Source organism: Pteropus alecto, unplaced genomic scaffold, assembly GCF_000325575.1.
Source record: "Pteropus alecto unplaced genomic scaffold, ASM32557v1 scaffold78, whole genome shotgun sequence".
Lineage (NCBI taxonomy): Eukaryota > Metazoa > Chordata > Mammalia > Chiroptera > Pteropodidae > Pteropus > Pteropus alecto.
This window is the reverse complement of record NW_006443124.1, coordinates 17,574,031-17,596,506: the sequence shown is the minus strand read 5'-3', so window position 1 is coordinate 17,596,506 and position 22,476 is coordinate 17,574,031. Positions and strand designations below refer to the sequence as shown.

Genomic DNA, 22,476 nt, shown 5'->3' with positions numbered 1-22,476 from the left:
GATGAGCAAGGGGCAGTGTGATGTGATGAGCAAGAGGTGGGGACCAACATCCAAAAAGACAGGGTTTACAAAGCTTCTGATTGAACACGGGGAGATGCAGGGAATTGTGGGCTTAGAGAGGGCAAGAGGTCCAGGAAGGGTGGGATCAGGCTGGGAGCTTCTGAAGTCTCTTGTTAACATGCTGAACAAAAACTGTGGCCTCGGTGAAGCCTCCAGGACAGGCATTCTATCAGTCCAAGCTGGCATGGTTACCCCCAATCCAGGGCCCAGGACCACCAGCCTGTTGGGCACTGCCTGCTCTTGCACAGCCCCCACCTGGACAAGTAGCCTTGAGCGCTGAAGTAAGACGAGGACTCCGTGGCATCTGCGGCAGTGTCGTAGTCGGTGCTGGTCACTGGGGATGAAGGGTGCAGATGGAGCCAGGCCTGAGCCCCCTCTTCCTGGGCACAGCCCTGCTCCTGAGGCCATCTGGTTCTCACTGCACAGCTGTCCCTGGGAGCCACTTATTCTCTTAAGTCAAAAGTCATGGGGACACAGCTACCCTGTGCCCATACCCTGCCAACCCCAGGCTGTTAGCAGCCCAAGTTTCAGGACTATAACTAACTATAAGACCAAACAAATTATAAACAGAGGTGACTCTGGGCTTCATAAATGGCAGGCAGGGACAGAAGCAGCCCTTTCCAGTTCCATCCCACTAGAGAACAAGGGATGATGTATTTAGGGCCTCAAAACCAGCAGCTGGGGGCTTCCCCTTGTAGCCACAATAGAGTAACAGGGACTGGATTTGTTCTCTGCTATGAACTGGAAATTTCAGTGCCTCTCAAATTTCTATGTTGAAACCTAACCTCCAAAGTGATAATATTTGGAGATGACTAGTTCATAAAGATAGGGCCCTCGTGAATGGGGTTAGTGCCCTTATGAAAGGGACCCCACAGAGCTCCTTTTACTGTGTGAGGACACAATGAAAAGGGGGCCATCTGCAACTTGGAAAGACCCAACCGTCTTGGCACCCTGATCTCAAACTTCTAGCCTCCAGAACTAAGAAATACATTCTTGTTGTCCACAAGCAACCCAGTCTGTGGTACTTTGTTACAATAGCCTGAACTAGGACACCCTCCCACCTGAAACCACCAAAACAAACAAAATACATGAAACGGCAGTTGTGATGTTGTTATTTATAGTAAGAAATATATATTTGGTCTTCCACTGTTCTTGGCACTGAGCTCCTAAAAACCTTGGAATTTCCTGTGATGAAAACGATAAAGATATCTTGACATTCAAAACATAAACTCCTGTCAACCACCCCCGAGTTTATGTGAAGGAGGTGATTTTAGAAAGTCCCTAGGATGGAGGCTGGTTGCTAGGGGAAAGGTTGGAAATTTCAGTCCCTCCTGGGAAGGGAGAGGAGCTGGAGGTTGAATCAGTCTCCAACAGCCAATGATTTAATTAGTCATGCCTGTGTAATGAAGCTGCTATAAACATCCAAAAAGACAGGGTTTACAAAGCTTCTGATTGAACACGGGGAGATGCAGGGAATTGTGGGCTTAGAGAGGGCATAGAAGCCCCTTGCCCCTTGCCCTTTCCCACATACCTTGCCCCGTGTGTCTCTTCCATCTGGCTGTTCTTGAGTTATTCCCTTTATAATAAGCTGGGGATCTGGTAAGAAAACTGGTTTCCTGAGTCTGAGAGCTGCTCTAGCAAATTGATGAAACCCTAGGAGGGACTGTGGGAACCTCTGATTTAGAGTCAGTCAGTCAGAAGCCCTACTGACACCTGGACTTGCCACTGGCATCTGAAGTAGCAACAGCCTTGTGGGACAGAGCCCTTAACCTGTAAGGTCTGATGCTATCTCCAGGTAAGTAATATCAGAACCTAGTTAAACTATAGGACAACCAGCTGGTGTTGGGAGAATTGCCTGTTATGGGGAAAACCCACACACATTAAAATTGGTTACAGAACCATCAGAATGATTTCAGGTCACTAAGTATTAAGCAAGTGTGGACCCTGAGAAATAAGATACCTATCAAGAATGGCTCCTGGTGGCTAACCAGGCTCAAATTTAAAAAGAGAGCCTCTCATGCAGACTGTACTTTGGGGAGAAGCCTGCACTGAACTGACCACAGCTTGTTTGCACTGATCAAGTTTCCTTCTTAACCACACCGCAAATTGGGGATTCCTGTTGGTATTGAATTGACAGCAACCACCATCAATTGAAACGAGTAAGGACACTGATGCCTTACAGAGGGATCACTGTTTTCCTGCCATCTGAGCAAGCCCTTGTAAAGGAGTTCCTGGAATAGTATTTTAACCAATAAAACTGAGGCTTTCCCTGCCCAATCAGAGCTGCGGAGCTATAGCGCCCCCCATCATCATGTTCACAGACCAATCAGGGCAGCTCCATTCTGACCAATCAAGACAGTGCTTTTTGGACCAATCAAACTGCAAGGATTTGGAGTCCTCATTTGCATGGGGACAGACCAATCAGGGACCAGGGGCAGAGACTTCTGTCTATATAAGTCAGCTCCCTCTCAGGCTTAAAAGGTTCCCTTTCCTGCTAAAGGTGTGTTTCCCAGGCCAGAGCTGAAGCACCAAAGATGACTTGCTGAACCAGAGTACAGAAGAGGATGCAGAGCAGAACAAAGTTAAGTGGAAAGAGGCCTCACCCCAGGGCTGCCCTATAGCTGTGTTGCTTCATAAATGAGCTAAAACCGTATTAAGCTCTTTGTACTAAAGTTTCCTTTTTCATTGCACTCCAAATTGGGGATTTCCATTGGTGTTGAATTGCCACCAATGACCACTGGTTGACACAAGCAAGGACAGTGGCTCCTTACAGAGAGGAAACAAAAATGAACCCTATGATTGCCTCAGCTTCTTGCCTTCAGCTTCCAGACCCAGAAGGGGAAACTGAGGTAGATCCAGGTAGATCCTTAGTTGCCATGGGAGTCACAGCAGCTGGAGTCCACAAACCTGCAGAGTCACTTAGCGTGGGCATGAAAGGAAATGAACCACCTGAGAGGACTAGAGGAAACAGTATCAGAGGAGCCTAAGAGCTGGGGCACCACCTGTTTCCACAGGTAGGCTGGAAACAAGGTCAGGCAGAGTGCTCAGGAACGCTCTCACCCTAGTAGAGGGAGAGGATCAGCCCCGAGTGAATGCTGTCTTGGCCTCCCCCAACAAATCACGCACACCAGATTCCAAGGGACTGAAGTACTTCCAAGAAACTCACTGTTTCTAAAACATAGCTCAAGAAGACCTGCAGGATACACAACATCCAGCTCCCAGAAGGGCAAGATTCAATGTCAGGCACCCAGTCAAAGATCTCCAGATATGTGAGGAGGCGGGAAAACAGGACCCATAATGTGGAGAATAAGCAATCAGAACCAATACGTTAGAACTGGCAGAGAAGGACATTAATGCAGGTATCAGAGCTGTATTCCATGTGTTCTAAAAGTTAAGTAGAGACATCGGACATATAAAGAAGGCTCTAGTAGAAGTTCTAGAGATTAAAAAAAATACAGTGGACAAGACTAATAGCAGATTAGACATTAAGAAAAACAGTGAATATAAAGGTATAGCAATAAAAAAATCCAAAATGAAATGCACGGAGAAAAAGGTTTTAAAAACTTAAAAGTGACCTGTATTATGGCTTCAAGTGGCTTCATATACATGTAACTGAAGTCCCCAAATAGAGGGGAAAGAAAAAATATTTGAAGAGATAATGGCAAAAAAATTTCCAATCTTTTTGAAAATTATAAACCCAAAATTCCAAGAAGCTCGATTAACTGCAAGCACAAGGGAACATAAAGAAAAGAGCACCAAATAATATAACCAAATTGCTCAAAACCAGTGATAAAAATATCTTAAAAATTATCCAGACCATTTTTGCAGAAATTGACAAGATGATCCTAAAATTCCTAAGAAAATGCAAAAGACCCAGAATGTCCAAAATAATTTTGAAAAAGAATAGAGTTGGAAAACTAACACTTTTGGATTTCAAAACTTAATATAAAGCTACAGTAATCAAGGGAGTGTAGTAATGTTGTGACAGACATTTAAATTAATGGAATAAAATTGAGAGTCAGAAATAAACCCATATACTTAATGGAAAATAGTTTTGGATGAGAGTTCCAAGACAATGTATGGGGAAAAGTCTTTTCAACATGGTGCTGGAACAACTGGATGTCTACATGAAAATAATGAACTCCAAATGGACCAAAGACCTAAATATAAGCTAAAACTTCTAGAAGAAAGCACAGGCGCAAATCTTTACAAACTTGAATTAGGTAACAGGTTTTTAGATGTGACCACCAAAGCACAAGCAACCAAAAGAAAAATAAATTGGATTTCATCAAAATTAAAAACACTTGCACATCATAGGACACCATCAAGAAAGTGAAACAATCACCTGTAAAACAGGAGAAAATATTCAAAAATCATATATCTGATAAGGGTCTAGTACCAAAAATATAAAAAGAATTCTTACAACTCAAAAGACAACCCAATTTAAAAATTAGCTAAATAAATAAATAAATAAATAGGTAAAATCAAATAAAAATAAACAAAGGATTTGAATAGGTATTTCTCCAAAAAGGACATGCACGTGACCAACAAGCACATGAAAAGCTACCCAGAGTCATTATCACTAAGAAAATGCAATCAAAACCTCATACTCATTAGAATGGCTGTTATTAAGAAAATTAACAAGTGCCAGCAAGGATGTGGGGAAACTGGAACCCTCACACATTGCTGGTGGGAATGTAAAATGGTGCAGCTGCTATGGAAAACAGTTTTGAGGTACCTCTAAAAGTTAACGAATTACCATACTACCCAGTAATTCCACTCATGAATCTATACCCAAGAAAACTGAAAACATATGTCTACACAAAAATTTGTGCACTACTGTTCATAGCAGCATTAGTCATAATAACCAGAACAACAATGCATAAATATCATCTAATGAATGGATAAGAAATCCATATACAATGGAATATTTTTCATCCATAAAAAGGAATGAAGTAATAATATATGTTACCACATGGATGGACTTTGGAAACATGGTCAGTGACAGAAGCCAGACACAAAAGGCCACATATTATGTGATTCCATTTATATGAAATGCTCAGACTAGGCAAATCCACAGACAGAAAGTAGATAGTAGTTTCCAGTGGCTGGGGAAGGGGGATGGAAAGTGATGGCTAATAGGTATGCTGTTTTTTTCTGGGATAATAAAAATGTTCTGGGATTAAATGGTAGTGATGTTTGCACAACCTTGTGGACATACTAAATCACTAAATTGCATGCTTTTAAATGATGAATATTGTGGTGTGAAAATATCTAAAAATATTAAAATCCCAATAGAAAAGATAAATTATGTACAGAGAAACAAAGACAAGAATGACGCATATTTCTCATTGGAAACAATGCAAGTTAGTAGATGGAGCTTAATCTTTAAAGTATGGAAAGAAAAAGCTGTCCTAACAAAAATATCTTTCAAAACCAAAATAAAGACTTTTTACAGACATACACAACCTGAAAGAATTCCAGGATACCCAGACTACAAAAAATGTTTTTAAAAAAATGTCCTTTAGGCAGAAATAAAGTGACACCAGATGGAAATCTAGACTCATGCAACAGAATGAACAGCAAGGAAATAGAGGCGCATGGGGAAATAGTAAGATCTTCTCTTATTTAAGATAATTGATGTATTATTGTGTTTTAGTATTTTTTTCCTTTTTATTTTGAGAGAAGTGTAAATTCACATACCATTCTAAGAAATAATATAGAGCTCTCATATACCCTTCACCCAGATTCTGGCAATAATAACTTTTCTCTCAACTATAAAAGGTGATATTGATCAGCCTGTCGACCTTGTTCAGATTTCACAAATTTCACATGAACTCCATTGAGTGTATCTGTGTTCATGCAATAAAATGTAATTTGGTCACACTGTTGCATGTGTCAACAACGTGTTCCTTTTCCTTGCTGAGTAGCATCCCACAGAACATGGGTTAACCACTCACCCCGAAGTACAGGTGGGTCAATACCAGTGTTGGCCTATTAGGAATAAAACTACTATGAGTATCTTGTTATAATTTGAGCTTTCAATTCTTGGATAAATGTCCAACAAAACAATTGCCGGGTTACATGTTAAGTACCTAATTAGTTTTATAAAAACTGCCACACCACATTCCAGAGCAGCTGCACCATTTTACAGTCACACCAGCAGTGCATGGGGGTCCCATTTCTCTGCACCCTCACCCAAATGTGGTGTCATCACCGTTTTTGATGTTAGCTATCTGATAATGTACAGGGAGCGATGTCTCCTTGGGTTTTAATTTGCATTTCCCCGTTGACAAATATGTACAACATCTTTTGCATACTTATTTGCTATCCGTATGTTCTTTCCCATGAAATATCTAGAGATGCTCCTGTTCAACATTAAATTTTTAAACACTGTTTAATGTTGAGCAGTTTTTATATTTTAGATAAAATCCTTGATAAGATATATGGTCTGCAGAAATTTTCTCCCAGCCTGTAGCATTTCATCCTCCATACCAGGTCTTTTTCGGAGAAAAAGTTCTTAACTCTGATGAAGTCCATTTTATGTTTTTTTTTTTATTTGTTTGTTTGTTTTGCTACAAGTCAAGTGTAAGAGGGCCTTGCCTAACTCTAGGTCCTGAAGACTTCCTCTTATCGTTTTCCCAAAGTTTTATAGGTTTATATTTTACACTTAAGTATGTAATTTATTTTGAGTTAATTTTCATATAAGGTCAAAGGGTTTTTGTTGTTGTTGTTTTGCATATAAATGTCCAAATTACTCTGTCAAAATTCTATTCTTCCTCCCCTCAAAGGCTTTTGCACTTCTGTCAAAAATCAGTTCAGTGTATTTGCAGGGATCATGGTGTCCTCTTTGCTGTAACCATCCTCCATCCTGAAGCTACTGAGGGGCCCCCCCAGGAGTCACTGTGTTAGAACAAAGGTGCTGCTACATCCTTGTCACTTAAGAATTTTGAGGGATTTCAAAGCTGTGACCCAGGAACCAGGGATGAGACCAGATACTTGTTTCTTATTGCCCACAGTGCTCTTAACCACCCACAGCGCCCCGGGGCACTCCAAACCTTCCTAAGTCCCTCCTCAGCCCTGACGCTTCTCAAGGAGTTTAGGCCCCACTCCCACCCCAGGGGGCTCCTAGAGAGTTCTCCATTGGCCACAAGGCATTGGGGCCCCAAATCCCGATCATCCTCCAACCCAGCATGGTTCCCCCAGCCAGGAGACCCTGCACCACCCACCCTGGGCCAGCAGACCTGGCCAGCCACACTCACGGTCAACACGGAGCTCAGCCTTGGTAGAGGACACACCCATGCTGTTCTCAGCCAGACAGCGGTAGACACCCATGTCTGCTGGGACCACGGCCGTGATGATGAGCTGGTGGCCACCTTGCTGGTCGTCGCTGATCATGTAATGGTCATCCTCCTCCAGCACCCTCCCATCCTTGAACCAGCGCACACTGGGCATGGGCTGGCCCATCACCACACAGTCAAAGCTCACAGGGTACCCATCCTGCACTTCCTGATTCTGCAGCTCAGTCAGGAATACTGGGGCTAGAATGGATGGTCAGGGTATGCGAGTTAGCCCCAGCTGCAGCGGGTCCACACGTGTGACCTGCAGGCCCCCATTCACATGAGAGTGCTCACAGACCCCATGGCTAAACTGTCATTGTCTGCTGAGCTCCTCCCTCCTCCCTATTCTCTAAGAGGGTCCTCCTTCTGTCAACCTGGTTCCCAAGTCACCATGAGGCCAGAGAGCAGCAGACAGGAAGTAGGAGGAGGGGAAGTGGATGGAAGGCCAAGGCCAGGTGGCTGAAGTCTGGAATTTGAGGCATGAGGTACTCAGAACTGGAGAAGAGAGCTTTCCAGCATGATGTAATGGGTTAATGACACCCCCTTCTGTCATTTCTAGAGACATGCAAATAAAGCGAGATGGTTTTTTAATTAATTTTAGTTGCTAGAGCGTGGGATGAGGTGCAGACAGGATCACATGGAACCCCACCTTTTATACAGGTTGCATCTCAAACCCACGTGCAGAAAAAGCCAAAAGCTGGCCCTCCCTTAGCGGGTTCATGAGGATGCTGACAGCTAGTAACAGGCAGAGTCAGAAACCGAGCTCCGCCTACTGCAGTCGGGGCTTCTTCCACCTAAGTGGGTGGCATCTGCCAATGGTCACAAGCTGGAGCATAGTCAACGCCTTGACCTTCAGCGGACCCTGGTCACCCCCAAGCCTTGCCCCTCTTTGCTCCCACCTGCCCCAGGCAGCTTGCAGACTTACCAGCCTCTGCTGTCAGCAAGCTGGGCACTAGCTCCAGAGGCGCTGCGGGGGCGAGGGCCACCTTGGCGATGCGCATCTCCACCCCCCGTGGTCCCTGCTCTGACAGGCTGATGTTTACCCCGATGCCCAGCATGCCAAACATCTCCTGGAAGCGGGTGGCTGCCTGGCGGGCTTCGGCCAGTGCCTCAAAGCGGATGCAGACCAGGTGCTCGTCCTCACGGTACGTCTGCCAGTCTGCAGGCTCCTCAGGCTCCGCCGAGCCCTCGTCTGCACTGAGAAAGATCTCCTCGTCCGAAACCTCAGCCGGGCCCTTGGTGCGGAAGAGGCGGTGCAGCCGCCGGGCTGCTCGGCGGAAGGCATCATCCAGTTCACTGCTAGAGGAGCTCTCAGCCTCACTCTCTGTCCCACTGACCACCACATGGGCACTGTGGGCCACGTGGCCAAACTTGCTGCTCACCTGACAGGTATAGCAACCGGCGTCTGCGTGGCCCAGGCCAGTGACCAGCAGAGAGCAGGTGCCGTCCCCAAGCTGGTCAATGTGGTGGTGCCGGCCATCAGTCAGCTCCACACCATCCTTCAGCCAGCAGGCTCGCACATCTGCCTTGCTGGACACCACACACTCCAGAAGCAGGACATCCCCCATCTGTGCCTCGGTGTCTGCAAATGTGCGGCGGAACACAGGTCCCTCTTGCTGCCTCATCTCCTTCCGCACCTTGTAGCCCTTGAAGGCAGCCTGGATCTTCATGGCTGCCTTGTCCAGGGACGGGTCAGCCAGGTCTCCCAGTGGTGGGCAAGCTGTGGCTGGCTGCTCCTGCTCCTTCTGTGGCTTCCCAGAAGGGACTGCTGGGGCCTCGATCTGTGACATAGGTAAGGTAAGGAACTTGAGGCCCACATCAGGGAAAGGACGGCAGGGGCATCCCAGGAAGGCTAGAGGCAGAGCCTGGTCTGCGTCCCAGCTCCACGCCCACTTCAGCACACCACTCTGCCTCTGCCTGCTGACAACCGCACTACCTTCACGAAGGCCAGGTGCCTGATGGCTCCTGTTATAAGAGAAAGCAAACGCACCCTCCCTGAAATCACTTTACATAGTTACCCAGACGGAGATTCACAGGGTTATGAGAAACACCATGGAGAGGCCAGTTCCAGCTCTCTAGGAAAGTTTTAACAGCTAGGAGAATGGGTGACTGGTAGATAGTGGATAGGGGGATGTACTGATGGGCAGATGAGTACATAGGCAGATATGGGGGTGGATGGATGAATGAATAGAAAGGTGGTAGATGGGTGGATGGACAGATAGATAGATGGTGGATGGATGGATGGATGGATGGATGGGCGGATAAATGGATTGTGGATGGATGCACAGAGGGTACATGGATGGATGGGTTGAGGGTGGTAGATGGATAGAAAGGTGGACAGATGGATGGATAAGTGGATGGTAATGAATGGATGAACAGAAGGTACATGGATGGATGAGTGGATGGATGGACGAATGGATGGGTTAGTGAGTGGATGAATGGGTGGATGGACAGTGACTGTGTGATGAAGATCTGAGATACCCAGGCCTCCAGTGCAGGCGAAACTGGAGGCTCACCTTGCTGACCAAGGGAGAGCTGCTGGGCCTACCAGCCTTCTTAAGGTAGGTGACCAGTGAAGGAGTGCCCGCCCTGGACTCATCATCAGAGCTGGTGTGTGAGAGGTCGGCCTCGCCAGTGCGTGCCAGCTCATCGGCCGTGGAGTAGTCCTCAGAGAGTTCAGGGGCTGCCTCCTCTGTCTCCTGCCGCAAGCATTGCAGGCGCCCATCCTCCTCCGGCAGCTCACTGATGGAGTCCAATGTGGGCTCACGGCTCATGCGGCGTTTCCGGGCCAAGGCCTCCCACAGCAGGTGCAGGTCACCCTCCTGGGCCGCTTCAGGGGGCAGGCTGGGCTGTGCTGGGGCCTCAGTCCCGGATCCTGGCAACAGCACCACTGGGGACAGCAGAAGACAGGTCAGCCTAGGTTGCTATTATTCCCCTCGATAGGCCTCTGCTGCCTATCTGGTCCCCCAAGAGTTCCGATGGAGGTTTAAGGAGCTCCAAATGGCCCTCTCTGGACCTCAGCTTCTCCTGATAAGCCAGGCCTCAGTCTACCTCCTGCACACAGGGAGCTCAGGGCCAGGGTCAGTGCAAGGGCTCAGAGTTGGGGGGTGTTAAACTGCAGGGAGCTCAGGGCGGCTTGGAGGTCACAGGAAAGACAGAGTGCAGTGGGGAGGGGTCTCACTGCATGGGAGCTCAGAATGTAGATGGCCTCAGAGAGTAGGGGTAAAGAACTTAAGGGACCAGGAGTGGGTACCAAGGGCGGCATCTGTCGTTAGGATCCCACTCAGGGAGGGGTGTGGCCTGCATATTCAGCTATATGTTTTCTGACACGAGGCTGAGACACACAGGGTCTGTGCATCTCCCCAGAAGGCCTCAGTCTCCCTTGGTGTGAGATGGGCTCCCCAAGTGGACTCCTCGCAGTGGAGGGCCACCCCGCAACCCCATAACCCAGGGCTCTCCACTCAGTTCCCACCCCACAACAAGTTGTGCCCAGGAGGACGCACCCTGGAAGGCAGTGGCAGTGGTGGAGGCTGGGTCCCTGGTGGGGCCACAGCGGTACTCGCCCTGGTCCTCTGCGGAGAAGCCCCGGATCACCAGTGTCTGCCGCCGACCCTGGCAGAGAACCTGAAAGCGCCCGCTGGGCTGGATGCGCTCTGTCCCCTTCAGCCAGACCACCTCTCCCGCCTCTGCCACCTCACACTCCAGACGCACATCCTGACCCGCAGACACCTGCCGGCTCTCAGGGGCAGGAGGCACAGGCTCCAGCTCCAAGGGCTCTGCTGGGAACAGCGGATGGTGATGGGCACATCAGCAAGATCATGCCCCGGCCCTCCAGCTTGGGCAGGCCTAAGCGCTCCAGGCTGGATCTCTACACTCATCGGCCAGGACCAGGACTGTGACTTACCGAGCCTCACGGTCTGGGGCAGGTGCACTGGCTCGCCAGCTCCCGCGGGGCCCACAGCTGCCACGCGGAAACGGTAGGTCTCCCCGGGGGCCAGACCGTCTACAACGCACTCCGGCCCGGGCACCAGCTCGTGGCACAGCTGCCACTCGCCGGTGGCCGCCGCCTTCATCTCCACCCGGTAACCGCAGAGGCCGCCGCCGCCGTCGCTCGTAGGCGCCACCCAAGACAGCGTCACTGAGCGGCCGCTGCGTCCCACCACCTCGGCATCCTCGGGGGGGTCGGGGAGGCCTGCGCGGGGTGTAGGGGACGGTCAGTGTGACGTCTCCCCACCTGCGGCACAGACCCCATCCCCACCCACGGGGCTGATTTTAGGGCTCAGTGTGGGTACGGGCAGACCACCCCTCAGGCCTGTGAGCAAGGGCCGGGAGTCACCCGTCTCAGGGAGCCAGATCGTGCGTTTCAGTCACAAGAAGACTGGGTGTCAGAGCCCACCCTGGGTGGGGGTACACGGAGAACCTCCAGCAGCCTCTGAGGCTGGAAACTGCAGCCCTCGTGCACCCACAGAGGAGCCACCCACCCAGCACGGTGAGCCGCGCGGAGGCCACCGCATCGCGGGCCGCAAAGGTGACCTCGCCAGCATGTTGTGGCCGGGCACAGCGCAGCAGCAGTGCATGGTGGTTGCCGTCGGCAGTGACCGTCCAGTCGGCGTCGTCCGGCAGCACTGCCGCCCCGTTGATGTACCAGATCGCCTCGCCTACCGGCACTGACTCGCTGAGCGCGCAGCTGAACTGAGCCGGCTCCCCAGCCCGCACCGCTGCGTCCTGCGGGGGCTCCAGGACTTCCAGGCGCCAGCCTGAGGGGCAGCGCAGGGAACATGAGCGCAGGACTAGAGGTGACTTCTGGAGGGCTCGGAAACTTCCAGGCCACCCCTCCCACTGCCACCGCCCTCTTTCTGGGAGGGGTCTCAGAGATCAACATACCCCCACAACACAGAACAGTTTCCGCTCCAGTGGAGAAGTCTCAGAGATCCACAGCCTCCCAATTCTGAGCCTCCGGTGGGAGGGGTCTTAGAGACCAACACCCACGTGGTCACAGCCCTCCCCACTCTGCCCACTCTACTATCCCCGCTACAGCTCAGAATCTGGTGGGAGGGTTCTGAGAGAATCATGCCCCCTGCGGCCTCTCCTGATACCTCCGCATCTGGTGGGCGGGGTCCCAGAGACCGAAGGCCACACCATTACCACCCCCCATCCCACCCCACCCAGGCTGGATCTCAAGACCGCCTTGGGAAGACCCCAACGGGGTAACTGGTGGGAGAGGTCTGAGAGACTTTCTGCCCTCCTGCGGTCCCACTCCCCACTCCTTCAGCTGGGTAACTGGCACCCCGCACCTCTGACAGTGAGGAACGCTGACGTCACCATGTCCCCCGCCAGGAAGGTCACCCTGCAGCTGTCCTGCGGCCGCAAGTTTTTGAGCAGCAGCAGGTGCCGCAGGCCATTCTCGAAGTAGACCACTTCGGCGTTCTCGGAGCTGAGCACTGGCTCATCGTCCAACAGCCAGGTGTGGGCGGCCACCTCAGGTCGGGACAACTGGCATTCGAACAGCGCCTCACCGCCCTCTGGCGCCTCCACGTTCTCCAGGCCCCGCACCACCATGTTCTTGGCTGAGGAAGGGAGAGGGTGACTGAGGGTGTGAAGCCTCCTCAGCCCAGGTCCCCCAACAGTCCCATGAGAGAGCTCCACCATGACATAGGGCCAAACAGAATGCAGCTGACCACAAGAGGGAGACCAGCGGTATCCACATGGAGCCATCATTCATGGACTCCAGAGGCCCTGCCCACCTCCACACCATCGCAACCCTAGTGGCCAGATTGAGGGTCCTCCCCACTGCACAGGAAGAAACCTCACAAGTATTCCCAAAACTTGCCAGGGCCATAGCCAGATTCAGAATTGGCCTAGGCTCCCACCCTTTGCCCTGGCTGCAGGTGGGCCTTGGACCTGGCCCCCTTTCTTCTGTCTCCCACCCAGTGCTACCAGACCTGCTGGGCTGCTTCCCTCACTCGCTGGGACCAGAGAGACCTATGTGCTCATTCCCCAGCCCTCTCTCCTCCACACAGTCCAGGAGTCTATAACAAGCAGCCACATGTTTTTATTGGAAGCTATGAACTCAGTGCCTGGCTGTGCCAACTTGCCACCTCCCAGCACCGTTCGCACAACAGGCCACTTACACTGCAGGTATTTAGCTAAGAGGAGTGGGAATGAGAGAGGGATGCATGGCAGGCAGCAGGGAGTCAGGCCAACAGGGTAAAGGACACAAGGAGCCAGGTGGTGAGGTCAGACAGGAGAGGAGCGCCAGGTGACCGAGGGCTGGCCTGGATGTTGGGGAGGGTCTGGCTTTGATGCACATGACAGCAAGGAGCCACTGTAGTCACTGAGCTGGAGGTCTAGGCCCACAGCCCCAACTGCTGTCTGGGTACATGCTCCAAATGAACCTGTGCACAGCCAGATGCTCCCTCCCAGTGCGGCCAGAGCCCCGGCCCGTGCCTGCAGCCAGGGGTGTCTGCTCTGGATAGGGGCCAGAGGGGTGGAGGGGTCGAGGGAGGAGGGTGCCTCAAAGCAGAGGACACACTGGGCTGCCCATATCCCTCTATCAGGCCACCTCCCTCCCTAAGCTGCTTGTACCCCAAACCTGACACCCCACAGCCCAGCTCCTTTCCTCCCCACGTTACAACAGACGGCGCCAACAGGGACTCAAGAGTCTGATCACATCTTGCTCCAATGGAATGATCGGGGGAGTGGTGAGGAACGAGGGGGAAGGCCAGGGGCAGTCACTGCTGGAGCTCACCCTCCTTAGCTCCCATCCAAGGATGTCATCACTGCTTTGATAAAATCCCAGATTTTAATGCAGCAGCAAGCCTTTGAGCACCTGCCGTCCCCATTTTCCTACTCTGCCTCCATTCTCCAGTAGACCCTCCCCGTGGATGAAGGCTCTCTGCCCAGATATCCACAAGCCCTAGCCCTCCCCACCCCCAACCTGGTCACACTGCAACCCCTTCCCATAGCTCCTATCACATTTTCCAATGGGGATTTTGGGGGTGGGGGGGCGGGGTCACAGTGAAGGGAAGGATTTTTGTCTTTTCTGCTCTGCTCCCAAGTGCTACCAGACCTGCTGGGCTAAAAAAAAAAAAATGTTTACAAGACTTAGTTGTTGAACTAGTAAATGAATGGGGAGAGGGAGGTGACCTCAGGCGGCCAGTGGCCCAAACCTGCTGTCTAGCTTGGATGGCCCCCTGACAACTGTGTCCACCCTCCAGCTCACTCAACACCAGGAACATTTCAGATTTTCCCACAGAAAATGGCCCCAGCCAATGATGCCCCCTTCCACAGTGGGGCAGCCCACCGGCCCCTACCAGTGATGCCCCCTTCCACAGTGTATGCTTTCAGAGACATGGGGCTCGGAGCTCCCTCTGACTGACCAACCTGGGAAGGGGCAGAGCTGGGATCTGAACCTAGACATTGGGATACAGCCCCACATAGGGTCCTGCAGAGGGCCTCACTGACCCCAGGCCTGCTAGTTGACTCCTCATCCCCAGCCACCCAGAAGCTGCTCCCCACTGGCCTCTACCTCCCCAGTGTTTTAAATGCAGATTCTTCGGGTACAGCCCCTGCACAGAGTTTGTCCAGCCATCCTGTCTCTATCAAGCTGCTTGAGGAGGGGCGGGAATCTGAGTGGATGGGCTCCGGGCACAGCCACTTCGGCAAGATCCATCTGCTGGGACCCCATCTCTCTAATACGATCACTGTCATCATCACGCAGTTGTCGCTGCCTGCCGTCCCACCACTGTGGCTCAGCTTGATCCCACTGAAGCTTGATGGGGCTGGGGCTGCCCTCTGGGCGGCCTCACCTTGCACTTGCAGCAGAGCCACAACGCGGGTGCCCGCGGCCTCACAAGAATAGATGCCACTGTCACGGGGCAAGGCCGGCCTGAAGGACAGCCTGGCCACGGTCCAGTCCTGCTCTATGATGACACGGTGCCCGTCGGCGCACACCTCCTGCTCATCCATCTTCCACGTGGCCTGCACCGGCCTTGAGTACTGACAGAGGAGCTCAGCCGGGCCGCCCTCCTCCACCGCGAGGTCCTGCATGGCACTGACCACCTCCACCACGGGATCTGTCGGCCGACACGCCGGGCACGCATCAGCCGGAGCAGCGTAGCCAGGGCCCACCCACCCTCTGTGGTCAGCATCAACAGCTAGGCAGCAAGCAAGTGCGGGGCTGCGGCAGGAAAGGAACTCACCCCAGGGCCCTCCTTGTTGGGTGAACCTCAAAGTTATATGCCCCCCACACACAGACAGTCTGTCTGCTAGGCCCTTCCTGGCACTTCTTGCCCCACTGAGCCCTGGCCTACCTTGGCCTGGGGTTCACGTTGCCACAGTAGGAACAGAATGCCCCTTCCCGAAAGCCCCCTCTGGGTCCACAGGCTCTGCTGGACACAGAGCACCCAGCTTGTCCTTTTTCCAGGGGCCTCTCTTCCCCGTCCAGAGATTCCCATCCCATCTCTGCCTTGCAAAATCCTATTCAACAAATGGTTCACCCCTTGGACCTGGAAGAATGTCCATATTTATTCTGCAATGATGAGAGAAGGCCTGTCAGCAAACACCAAGCTAAGCTGCACCAAATAACCATCCCAGGAGCACCTGACACCCACACTGGGAGTGTACTGAGATGTCTCTAGAAGCCCACTGCCCTTCCTAACTGCTAACTCTTTACCAGAAGATCACAAGACCCTGACCCAACCCACAGCAGGGGAAGCAGCCTTGAGCAGGGACAGACAGGGCAGGCCAGGCCAGGACGGAAGCCTGCTCTCTGGGGGTGCATCTGGCCAGGTGGTAGCAACAGCCAGGGCCCCACAAACAGGTAGGCATGGGGTTGGCCTTCAGCTTCGTGCTCTGAGCCTGGCCGCCTTTCTTGTCCACGAAGCAGGACTGCAGCCTGCCCACATGCCTACACAGCATGTATGAAGCGATGCCAGCCCCCAACCCCCAGACCCAGGAACCACAGGAAGCGGCAGGAGCAGCAGTGGCAGAAGCACCAGTGCAGTGGGGTCTCATCGGCTGGTACCTTTGACCAACAACTTGGCCGTGGAAACCAGGGGCCCTGCGCGGTAGGTGATGGTGCCTGAGTCAGCAACCCCCAGGCCTGACAGCGTGAGGGAGTGGAAGGTCCCATCACGCACACAGATGGCACTCTGGGGGCCGTCCTGCAGCAGGGTCCCATCCAGCCACCAGTGGGCCTCTGGCCCACCTGCATGGGACACCTCACAGGAGAACGTGGCCACCTCCCCCGCAAAGACGTCCACATTCTGTAAGCCACATACCAGGCATGGCGCTGCCTCTGCACAAGAGGGCAACAGGAGGGTGGGCTGAGGCGCTCTAAGCCCACAGGGTCTAGATATCCACCCAGCTGTCCCACTCTGCTCATGAAATGAGACACACATATCACCCACAGCAAGCCCATGGAGAGCTGGCTCAGCCCCCTTGCACCCATGGCCTCCTCCAGAACATGCCCAATTTCACCAAAGTACGTGGATGACACATATCCATGGCCTCTTCAGAAGGCAGAACGGCAAGCCCCAAGCCTCATGGCTATGATCTTTGTGGGATGGGTTGGGGGCTGGGGAGAAGAGGCCATGGGGCACTGCTCTGAGAGGGTATAGTCTGCCTCAGGTAGTGGGCCCTCTGTCCCTGTGGGTGTGGAAGCAGATGCTTCCTGTCCCCAGAAAGCCATCTGTCGAGATGTCCTCTGCTGTCTCCAGGCCCTAAGAATCCAGGGCCATAATGCCCGTAGCAACTGCTTCCTGCCCCACCACACAGTAGGCCCAAGTCCAGGGGTTTCCCAGATGTGGCTGCTGCCTGCTCTTCCTCGTTCCAGCCAGGCTCTCCTCAAAAGCCCCTGACACCCCAGCTCCAGCCACCTGCCTGCCCCCGCACTCTCCCAAGAACCCATCTGACGGTCCCCATCTGCTCCACCAGCTCCCCATTCCCATCTCCAGCACTGTTTCCAAGCTTGCCTGTACACCACCAACCATGACACCCATTTGCACACCCCCACGCCCATGGCCTTACCCTGAGGATATGGCTGGTGGCGCAGGTTGGGGACACCTGACTGACAAAAGCCAAGGTACAGCCCCTTATAAGGCCCACAAGGCCCAACCCAGCTCCATGTCCCCTTCACAGACACAAGAACCTTACTGGCCCAGCACTGTTCAGGACACTGTCCCTCTCCCACCACTCAATTTGAGGCCTTTCTCAAGCCCCACAGGCCACAGAGCTGGCCGTGTCTGTCCAACCCCTAAAGACTCATGACTTGCTTTGTCTCCAAAGTTCAAGTACCCCAGGGGATTGGGGGGCTCCCCAAGGCCAGAGCTGCGCTTGGTCCCTTTCACAGTCTGGGACTTAGACAAAGGTGGGGGCTTAGAGGGTTTGTTCAACAGATAGATGGTAGATGAATGGGTGGATGGATAAATGGATGGGTGAATAGATGGATGGCTAGGTAGATGGATGAGGGATAAATAGATGAATGAATGAATGAATGGATTGATGAATGAATGAATGGTGGATGAATGGTGGAAGACGGATGAATGATGGTGGATGAAATAAATGAATGGATGGGTAGATGGATGGGTGGATGGTGGATGAATAGTGGATGGTGGATGGACGGTAGATAGATTAATGATAGTGGGTGGTGAAAGAGGAGTCAATGGATGGATAGTGGATGCATGAATGGATGAATGAATGGATGGATGGTGAATGGTGGATGGATGGTAGATAGTGGATGGATAGATGGTGAATGAATAGATCATGGACAGAGAGTGAATGAGTAGATGGTGGCCGGATGAATGGATGGATGAATAGATGGTGAGATGGTAGATGGATAGATGGATGTTAGATGGATGGTGGACAGATGAATTGATGGTAGATGGTGGATGAATGATGGAGGAAGGGTGGATGAATGGTGATGGATGGTAGATGATGGATGATGAGTGGATGAATGGATAGATAGATGATTGATGATGGATTGATGGAATAAAAAATAGATGAATGGTGAATGGATGGTAGACAGATGGTTAGATGGAAGGAACCAGTGTGAGAACCAGTAGGACAACGGATGGGGGGGCGGGACACTCAGGAATGACATCTTTGCAGACAAGGTATAACCCAAGTTGAAGGTCTTTGAAAACCACTATACCCCAAACAGGTGTGCTATTGCAATATCATCTGGGAACCCACCAAGTATGCAAGTGTGTGTTAATACAACCTGTGTCATAGGAGTAGCCATATAAAGGGTGGAAGTGTGAAAGGCCTTGCTTCCACCTCAGAGTCCAGATCACCATGGCCAGGCTCCCCACACTCCTTCTACAGACAGCACTAACCCCACGCAGATACCCCCCACACACCAGAATCTCTCGAGCTGGTCACTAGCCCACCTCAGTGGGATCTCCAGTCTAGGGTTGGAAAATTGCCACCCCAAGGTAAGATCACTATGGGAAGGCTTGGGATTCCGGCCACACCACCCCTCAGCAGCCCCTTGACATCCCTAAGCAGGAGGCTGGGCGTGGTAAGGGGCTGCTCACCTGTGACTTTCAGCTGGGCCTCTGAGCTACACGAGCCCACTTGGAAGCTGATAGTTCCAGCATCCTCGAGGGTCACCTGTGGGAGCAGAGATGGGGGTCTCAGCCTGGCAGCTCATTCCAACCAGCTTTGCTGGCAAGTCCCCAGCCCAATCTAACTGGAGTTGGAACATTCGCCTCCCGCCTCCTGGGAGTGTATGAATGGAGGCAGGTCCCAGGGTCCCACCTTGTGGAGAGTGAGCAAGTAGAGCGTGCCCTGCTCCACTGTGATGTTGTTCATTTCATTGGCCTGCAGCGGCACCCCTCCCAGGGCCCAGCGGGCCTCCTGGCTGGAGGCTCTGGACAGCCGACAACGGAAGTGAGCATCTTGGCCTTCGCTGAGCTGCACATCCTGCAGGGGCTCGAGGATGGTCACCTCGGGGGCTGCACCAGGGGAGGTATAGCATCAGCCTGGGCTTCTGGGATGCCCCACCATCAGGAGTGCCTCCCAGTCCTGGAGTCCATCCCAAGCACCCCACCCAAATCCCTGCAGACAAGCACACAGGGTACCACTCAATCTGGACATCTCAGGCCACCCAGAACTGCCCATGTACGGGGCTACCTCCCTGCCAGTTCCCCACTTCAAAAGCAAGGACCCTTGTAATCTGTCTCTGTCCCCCAACAAGGCCTGGACGTTCCAGGGCAGCTGCCCACGCTCGCTACCTCGGACAGTGAGCTGGGCAGAGGACATGTGGATGCCCACATGGAAGGAGACAGTGCCTGCGTCCTCCGGTGTCACGCTCTTCAGCCGCAGTGTGTGGGTGCGGCCATCCCGCACAGCCACCTCTGTGACCTCGTTGTTCTGCAGCGGCAGGCCCTGGAGGCGCCACTCCACATCCTTGGTCCCCACCTGTGACACCTCGCAGCTGAATTCCACCTCCCCATCAGCCTGCGCCTCGGCACTGACCAGGCCCCGCACGATGGTCACCTCAGGTTCTGGAGTATGGGCAAGAGGTACGCTTTACCAGCCAGGTATGAACACCTGGGCCAAGCTCCCATGCCCCTTCCTCAGGAAGCCTTCCTGGATACTCCCCACTCCTCTCCTGCCATGACCTCTATCTGCCCCACACAGCATTCATCACCCAGTGTGCTACACACACAGACCCCTCCCATGATGCTGAGCTCCAGGGGGCAGAGACTAGGCTGAAGGTGCCTCTGTTTGGAGAAAGTAAGCAAGAAGTTGCAGTGTGGTGAGTTGCCTCCATCCAGCCCCACCCTGTGGCCATCCCTGCCCTGGCTGGGACATCAGAGAGGCAAGACTTCAGACAGACAGGCAGGGGCTCAGAGAGGGTGGCCCAGGTCAGGCTGCCTCATCTGTCAGCGTCCAGGGGCCACAGCCTGTTTCCCCACTGTTGACAGAGGAGTGGTACAGAAATGAGAAAGGAAAGCTTGTAACCCCAGGGGCCTGAGAGCCAGCCCCCTGGAACAGACTTGGAGAGAGGGGGACCCCAAGGCAGATATAGAGGAGTGGGTGTGACAGGAGGGCTCACCTCTGACCTTGACGGAGGCCAAGGTTTTCTGGCCACTCACCACGCAGGCGTACTCGCCTGTATCCTTGGCCTCAAGCCCATGGATCAGCAGCTCACATGTGGCCCCCTGATAACGCATCTCATACTTGGGGCCTGCGCGCAGCTCCACACCTTCCTTGAGCCACTGCACTGGGGCGCCGGGCTCCACCTTGCTCAGCTGGCAGCACAGTCGGGCCACACCACCCACCTCCTGCTCTGTGCCCTGTAGCTCAGTCTGGAACATCGGCCTGGGAGCTAGGGGGCCAGGAGGAGCACTTAGAGGTGCTGAGCAAGGCACCTCCTGCTCCATGGGGGCTGAAGGACCTGGGTAGGGCAGGGGCCAGCAGGCAGCTCACCGCGGACCAAGAGGCTGGCCGTGCTCTGTGCATGGCCCGTGTCACAGGTATAATGGCCAGCATCTTCCTGCTCGACACCGAGCACGAGCAGCTCCACAGCCACACCCTCTTGCACCATCTGGTACTTGGCGCAAGGGAAGAGTTGCAGCGAGCCCTTACGCCACTCCACGCTGGTACCCGCTCGGCTCAGCTCACAGCGCAGGCGGGCCGTCATGCCCTCGTCTACCTCCTGGGCCTGCAGCTCCCGGATGAAGTGCACAGGTGCAGCTGCAGGGCAGGGACGTGGCGGGGGAGGAGGGCAGAGCCTCAGTCCAGGTTTGCCCACCCTGCATGAGCCAGGGTCCCCTCAGATGGGACTCCCAGGGCAGGGCTGCAGCCCAGACGGTCCCCCCAAAGCAGGCAGGCCCTATGCAGAGGACAGAGTCCACCTTGGAGCCCACCTGTGATGATGAGGGTAGCACTGGTGGCCTGGGAGCCACAGGTGCATGTGTACTCCCCGGCATCCTCCCGGCGCAGGTCCCGCAGCACCAGCTCCACTGAACATCCCTGTTGCCGCAGCTCTCGCCGCCCATCAGCCTGCAGCTCCAGGCCACCCTTGCTCCAGACCACAGTGCTGGGCTCTGACAGCTCACACTGCAGGCTGGCCCAGGCACCCTCCTCAGCCTGCACGTTCTGCAGGGGCTCCCGAAATACCAGCTGTGGGGCTGCAGGGTGGGTGAGCAGAGGGGACACAGGGTCAGTCCCTATTCCCAGGCAGGAGGTGGCCGCCACACCCAACCATGGACTGGGCCCCCATGTCTAGACAGGAAACAATCCGTACACCCAGGCAAGAGCTGGGCCCCCATGTCCAGACAGGAGATGGCCCCTACACTCAGCCAGGAGCTGGGCCTCTCCAGACTCACTCAGCCCTGCTGAGAGCCTAGGTCTAGCATGACTCACAGCTTCACCCCAGCTGCCTGGCTGCCCATAGGACCTAGGAGACTTGGGTGGGAGTGGGCATCATGGCTGTGGGTCCACTTCAGGGGAAAGACTGTGATGTGAGTTGTAAGAGAACTCTATCTCTGACCAAGTTAATCTCATGATGGCCTCCACCGGGACACCCATGGGCAGGCCTGTGCCCTGCCAGGTCATCAAGACCAGCGGTCCTCTCAGGCCCCTAGGGCAGATCCTGACTAGAGGCTGTGGGAGGAGGAGGAAAGTCGAGAAGATAGGAGGGAAGGCACAAGCTGGGATTCTTCCCCTACCACCAGGACTGGCCAAGTGAGGTCATTTGGATGCAGATCAGTACCCAGACACCAGGACACCAAATAACGCTATGACAGGTAAGCAGACAGGGGAAAAAGGAAAATGCCCAAGGCACAGAGGATGCAAGAACCCATGGACACCCAGTGTGGATGCAAGAGACTAAGATAACAGGCACCCAAACAAGTCCATGTGGCCACATGCGGTCGTTACCCCTGACGGTCAGCGTGGCCGACGTCCTCTCCTGCCCACACACGCACGAGTACTCCCCAGCATCCGCCACGGCCAGGCCCCGGATCTCCAGCTCACACACGGCCCCGTCCTGCCTCAGGCTGACCCTGTCCCCAGCTCTGAGGGTCTCGGGCCCCTTCTTCCACTCCACGGGGGCAGACTTGCT

The 22,476-nt window shown here is 53.5% G+C and overlaps 1 protein-coding gene across 1 annotated transcript in view; it reads right to left on the bottom strand.

Annotated features, from left to right (window-relative positions):
* The window catches only part of OBSCN (obscurin, cytoskeletal calmodulin and titin-interacting RhoGEF), a 145,428-nt gene that overhangs the window by 36,676 nt on the left and 86,276 nt on the right, over positions 1–22,476 (bottom strand). The window contains 15 exon segments of the mRNA XM_006923370.1: positions 316–394; positions 7,323–7,601; positions 8,326–9,181; positions 9,917–10,290; positions 10,904–11,179; positions 11,305–11,592; positions 11,882–12,157; positions 12,695–12,967; positions 18,938–19,013; positions 19,161–19,357; positions 19,637–19,909; positions 20,464–20,736; positions 20,838–21,104; positions 21,278–21,797; positions 22,264–22,474. Coding sequence (XP_006923432.1) covers positions 316–394; positions 7,323–7,601; positions 8,326–9,181; positions 9,917–10,290; positions 10,904–11,179; positions 11,305–11,592; positions 11,882–12,157; positions 12,695–12,967; positions 18,938–19,013; positions 19,161–19,357; positions 19,637–19,909; positions 20,464–20,736; positions 20,838–21,104; positions 21,278–21,797; positions 22,264–22,474 — 4,518 coding nt within the window.